Source organism: Rosa rugosa, chromosome 1 (genome assembly GCF_958449725.1).
Source record: "Rosa rugosa chromosome 1, drRosRugo1.1, whole genome shotgun sequence".
NCBI lineage: Eukaryota > Viridiplantae > Streptophyta > Magnoliopsida > Rosales > Rosaceae > Rosa > Rosa rugosa.
Window position 1 is genome coordinate 7916324 of NC_084820.1, and position 6323 is coordinate 7922646.

Here is a 6323-nt window from a genome sequence, read left to right on the forward strand (position 1 = left end):
TTCTCTCTCTTTATATATATATATATATATATATATATATATATATATATATAAAGAGAGAGAGAAGAATAAAAAATATATATACATACACACACACACACATATATACATATGTATAAAAGAGAGAGAGAAGAATTAAAAAAAAAAAAAAAAATAAGTGAGGGGTAAAATGGTAATTTTGGATCAAATTGTGTGAAATTTGAATGTTTGGGGAGTTATCTGTTAAAATTGAAATAACAGGGACTGAACTGTCGACGCACCAAAAGTTAAAGGGGAGACCAGTAATTTTCCCAATTCAAAATTTTGCAAAAACATTTATCATTCACACGTGTGACGTTTGATGAGTAAACTGATCCAATCTCAGCGCTAATTCGAGTATGTAATTAATCTAATCGAACGGTCCATAAGCAAATATATTATCCCAATTTCTTGCCCAAAATAAAAATATATATTTCATAAGAGAAAGATGTCATCTTTTCGCCCAAAGCCGGTGACTTTTTTTGGTTCCAACCCAAACCCAACTTGCATAGATTAGTTTTGTTCTCAGGATATTATTGGAAATTTGGAATTAGGGTTGGTGGGTTTGATCTACCGGAGCACTGTGTCAGTGAAAGTCTTAAGCTTTGAGACTTTTAAGAGGTGCTTCTCTGCTTAAGCTTAATGCCATTGAAGAAGGCTCTGAGTTAGAGTTTGGTCGTTTTTCAAGTACCCAATTCGCAGTAGAAAATATTAGTTTACCACTTGATGTCGTGGGCAGGCCCAGAAGACTCTCTCCTCTCCACTTCTCTGGCGAGCTATCTTGACAGTATAATACTCTCTCTATTTCACTTTTGAGATCTGGTTTGAACCCATTGAAATTGGGTTTTGTGAGTTTTGGGCAGTTTTGTATGTTTTAGCTGTGAATTGCTTTGTAAAGATTTGTTCTTTGTGGTTTAGTTATGTTGATGGAGAGGTTTGAAGGCTGGTTTAGTGTTTGATTTGCATAGTCCTTGTTGCATGCTCTGTTTTTTGGCTTCTTTTTTTTTTCCCAACTTGGATGTAACTGAGCAAAAACAATACCTTGACTTTTTTGTTAACATAAACGAATAGTAATCATAGTAATGTTAAAACTTCTATTGCGAATTGTCGATTTTTCTAGCCCAATTTCATAGCATGGAAAACTATCTTTGATAGATTAACAAAAAGGAGAAAGTGGCGAGATATTACTTTAAAGAAGATGATTAGAGCATAGAGAGAGTTGTGCAATAGAATTTGAGGACAGTTCTAGGACATTAGAAGTGCTCGCAATATGTAATAAGGTAGAACCAAATGCTTGAGGTATAAGCGCTCCTCTTATTATTCAAGCTTCATGGTTTTCTTGAATTTCACTGCACTATGGTTTTTGTGGTCCTTGCTTGCTTTAAGATTCATGCAATTGATTATTGGATTGCCTAAAATGATAGTTTGTGAGAATTCATTGACATTATTCATTAAGTACTTGGCTTATTAGGATTTTGATTTACGTTTCAGAAAAGCTTCTTGTCTTATTGCGAGATGGGCGCAAGCTCTTGGGGTTACTACGGTCTTTTGACCAGTTTGGTAATGCTAATATGTCACTCACTTAGCATTATAAGTTCTTGTTTCTGTTACCATTTTATTTCTCTTGGAACCTTGACTAATTATGGCAATTTTCCCCCTCTGCCCAGCTAATGTTGTGCTTGAAGGTGCATGTGAACGAGTTATTGTCGGTGATCTTTATTGTGACATCCCATTAGGTCTGTATGTAATCCGTGGGGAGAATGTAGTCTTAATTGGAGAACTGGTATATTGCATTATCTTTCAATCTATCAGACTTGTTTTATAGTTTTTAAATACTATGTTTTTCTATTAAAGCTCTATCACCTCTTCCTAGGAATTGAATAAAGAGGAGCTTCCCCCGCATATGACTCTGGTACCCGAAGCAGAGATAAAAAGGGTAAGTCTTTTTACGCATTTTGGTTGTGCTTAAATGGAATAGTTATATAGTGTGGTTGTACAAAAATGCTAGCACACTTGCCCCTTGTCCCTGGGCGATTGTGCACCGCTTGATTGCAGTGGGAACACTCAATGTATCGCACATATGTGGGCCAGTATGGCAGCAAACCACTTGGTCATATTGACTAAGAAATGAGATAGCTCTGAATTAGGGAGGCCTGTGTTGCAGCCAAGGTTAACGAAGCAGCTTCTACTGCATAAAGCACCTATTCTAATCTAGCAAACCTCATTATGCTCTATGCTATTTTTGAGTGGGAATGTAACTTTTGTTTGGATCTTCTATAGTAGATAGCCTCTTGTATCAGCTGGCCACATACGTTTTGAACTTTGAATCAAATCCTGTCCCTATGAATCCTTGTGCACGTTTCCATATTTGTAGAATCAATTCTTCCTTTTACGATTGGTTCATTAATACCCTAAAGTTGCAATCATTCGTATGTTTTTACTCGGTTAGATTGGTCGGATTCGTTTTACTATTGTTGTCTTTTGCAACTCAATCATTTCAATACATCTTTTCTTCTCTTCAGGCTCAGAAAGCAGAGAGGGATGCTTCAGACTTAAAAGGCTCCATGAGAAAAAGAATGGAGTTCCTTGATTTCGATTAACTTGTCCTCCCATTTATCATGGGTTCATGCCATGTCCGCAAAATTTTAGTGCGACAGTGACCCAAGTTTCAGTAGGAGGGCAAAAGGAAGAAGCAAAGAAGAGAAATAGTTATCAGTTCTGAGGACTCACTGAACCTGGGAAGGAAAGTTGTGTTTTGGGTTCTATAGAATTGGCTCGGGTCTCAGTTGGCAATTGCTTCTCTGTTGAACATTATTTTGATTTTCCATTGTTACTTGGCACAGTTGGTCATTTTATTTGTATGATGGTAATTCCTTATAAATTCACTTTTCCCTTTACATGAGAAAGTCTTTCCAACCCTCTATATTTCTTATAAATCATAATAATAAAAAATATAACCCAATATATGTCTCCGTTTCCTTTTTTTGAATCAAAACAGTGCTCCATTCATTAGTACTTCAACATTGTTTACAATCATAATTCAGAACATCCAGAATATCTTCTGGTGCTTGATTGTACCAGACTGATCTAGTCCTAGCTTCATATGCCATACTAGCTAGGCGGTGGGCTACTCTAGTACAAGTTCTAGGAGCATGCTGCACTGTGACATTAGGTAAAGCACATAGGGCCACTCGAACATCATCAATAAGAGCTGCTTCAACAATATGTGTATCATGCACATTTGCTATATTCTCAACTGCTTCAAGACAATCAGATTCGATGACTACATCATCAATAAGAGCTGCTTCAACAATATGTGTCTTCGTTTCCTTTAACAAAAGTAGATTGAATTTTGTAGTAATCTGTATGCAATGAAAATAAGATATTTGTGTACCAATATATCAAATCACTTCCATATATGATATTCAAAAAGTCAAAATCTTCTCCTTCCATTATTACATATATATCGAGTACCAAATCCAATATTTCCCATGGTAGATCCAAACTCATAACAAGCTATGCATTTTAAGTTTGGGATTTCAAATTTGAATCACCCCCAGTTTACTTCAAATCCATAAACACATAGAGGTATAAGACACCGGCCGCCGAAGCTTATGCTTTTTCAGGATCTGTTAGCAATGTTATAAGAGGCTCGCTATCAGGGAAGTGCTTAATGAGCTCTGAGCGTTTTGCCAACTCGAAATCCTGGAACTGAAAGGCTGGTGCACAAGTGCATCCCACGAGAGAGTAGTGGGTCTCAGAATCCCTTGGAGCAGCTTTGGTCACCCCCCCATCTGGTGAAATGTTGAAGTCCTTTATAGGAAATGCACCAAACCAAACATTTGGAGGCACTGTGTACTGGGGTACCTGATCCTCTCCAATGAAATTTGGTCCAATGTTTGTTAGTTTGACTTTCCCATCTTCCTCATTCAACTCCATTACCTAGTACCAAATATCAATGTTAAAAAGGAGAGAGCAGGCAAGGAAAAGGTGAACCATTCCAGGAGATGAGCAATTTTACATTTTCTCTTTCTCTGAACACAGTTTTGTTTCTCAAAATAAAGCACAGAAAATGAGAATGAGTGAGAATTCTTTATCTAGAGTTCAAGTTCATGATCCTCTAGAGTTGTTCTGAAATGCAAATGTTGGCTAAAAGATGAGACAAAACACGAGCATCTCAAAGAACTTGATTGTATGGAAATCAGAACCACGTTGAGTGCAAATGTAATTTGACTAATTTCTATGGAAAAAAGTTAACAAGAGAAGGTACATAAAATTTATCAAGTTAACAATAGAAGGTATGTAAAAGCTATCTGTGTCTAATTCAAATTCCCAATGCCAAATCCATTTTAAGTATTCCACCTGAAAATACTCAACTGTATTTTGGCTCTGCAAGCAAAGCTATTATCCTTGATTTCCAGGCTTTCTAACAATATTGGCAAAGCTGCATTGTACATTTGTTTATGCATACATTGCCCCAATTGTCTATACTTACAAATCTCAATCATGCAGCTACCGACATGAAATCCCTCAAGTAATAACAAATGTAGGAAACACATTCCAGGCATAGGCAATACAATTAACTCTTAGCTATGTAAGTGTGGTAAAGATGGTTATCGGCGGTGAATGCAGACAACTTAAAATTTCAATCTTTCAGTTATAAGCCATGATTGGAGCGTACCGTAAGAGGTTCTCCCAGGTAGAAATGCCATGTTTCTGCACACGGTATCCGATGAAGGCGCGAAACATCCCCAGTTGGCAGCAAGAAGTAAATAGCTGTACTCACAGGGCGATCAACCTTGTCTGCAAATAAACCACATTTCTATTTACTAAAATGAACACCAAACTTAATGCAACAAGCCAAACACAAGAAAAGGAAACAGTTTAACAAAAGTAAAGCATCAACAAGCTCTATCAGGATTCATGTCCATCTATCTATATTGGCATAACCCTACATATTTCAGATCCAATAACATTGAGTTGCAGCCATCCAAAAAAAAAAAGTTGGATTCTTTACACACGTGGCCCACATATGAATTCTGAATCTGGGCCTCAAAATCCAAAATTCAAGATACAAATGTAAACCCAGGAGATAGGAAACAAGAAAGTTACAAAGTCAGATCAGAAAAATGAAGTCAAATGAGTGAGAAGGATCACGCTTACAGTCTGGTGGGAGCTGACACAAGGGGAGGAGAATGGAAGTGTCTCTGAAAGTTTCAGAGAAGAAACCACCTTCCTGGTGTGGATTCAGTTTCAGTTTCTCAACAATCTGGGTGGCAGTGGCCATGTCTCTGTGATCTGCTGCTTGTCTTGTTCGGACGATCTCTTTGTCTATTTGGATTTTGGAAGGTGAAAAGTGAAAACGTTAAGCTTTCCTTCTCTGGCCACGCATGTCTCGCTAGAACCCCGCGTGTCCACTGTCGACTCGACCTTATGACTACACGGCATGTCGTATTTGTTTCTAGAATTTTTTTATATTTTTTATGACAGAAACAATGTTTACAGAACAAAATCACGAGACACACCCCCTCTCAGCTGATCCAGATGAAACGCTGGCGACACAAAAGGAGGAATATAAGAAAACCAAACTCTATGATTAGTATGGTTATAGGCCAAAGAGGCCAAATGATCTGTTATAAAGTTTGCTTCTCGGTAAATATATCTAAAGATAATAAACTGAAAAGTAGAAGCCAGCATCTTGATCTCTCATACTAGCACTTGAATCCTCCAAGGAACAGCTGCTTTTCCAGAAATACAATCCATTAACAACTTTGAATCTCCTTCAACAATAACCTTAGATAATTGTTGTAATTAAATGCGCTGTATGTAGACCTTCACGAAGAGCTGTAGCCTCTGCAACCAAAGCTTTAGCTGATCCTAGATTTCTACAAGCTACTATAAATGGATTTCCTTGAGAGTCCCTGATAATGAAACCTATAGATGCTTGTTTCTACAATTTTTTTTACGTAACATTCCCCTATTTATAATCCACGCTCTCATTTGGAGTCTTTAAATAATTTTTCATCAACAATGATATATTTATTATCAAAATGTCATAGCTTTTTAGAGATAAAGTAAACAAAAATTAAAAGGGAAGTGCAAAATGCAAAAAGTGGAGTGCAAAAAGTTATCAATGGTATGACTAACTATGCTTTCACACGCAAAATTATACTGTGAATAGAGGGCAATCTTCCATTAATGTAACTGCTAATATGACTGACCTTGCCTATTCCACACAATATAATACGTCGAATAGAGAGTAATCTTCTATCTAAATAGCCGAAAAACAAATTTCAAAGTGCAAC

The 6323-nt window shown here is 36.9% G+C and overlaps 2 protein-coding genes across 2 annotated transcripts; one reads left to right on the forward strand and one right to left on the reverse strand.

Annotated features, from left to right (window-relative positions):
* The first annotated feature begins 468 nt into the window (after positions 1 to 468).
* LOC133714291 (sm-like protein LSM1B) lies at positions 469 to 2915 on the forward strand. The gene is made up of 5 exons (XM_062140387.1): positions 469 to 805; positions 1510 to 1578; positions 1686 to 1801; positions 1892 to 1954; positions 2541 to 2915. Exons 1-5 carry the CDS (start codon positions 745 to 747, stop codon positions 2616 to 2618), a joined length of 387 nt encoding a protein of 128 aa, XP_061996371.1. The 5' UTR covers positions 469 to 744; the 3' UTR covers positions 2619 to 2915.
* A 481-nt stretch (positions 2916 to 3396) lies between these two features.
* On the reverse strand, positions 3397 to 5419 carry LOC133714283 (uncharacterized). The gene is made up of 3 exons (XM_062140374.1): positions 5182 to 5419; positions 4700 to 4821; positions 3397 to 3960 (listed from the first exon to the last, which is right to left on the reverse strand). The coding sequence occupies exons 1-3, from the start codon at positions 5303 to 5305 to the stop codon at positions 3631 to 3633; spliced, it is 576 nt and encodes a 191-aa protein (XP_061996358.1). The 5' UTR covers positions 5306 to 5419; the 3' UTR covers positions 3397 to 3630.
* Positions 5420 to 6323: the final 904 nt, after the last annotated feature.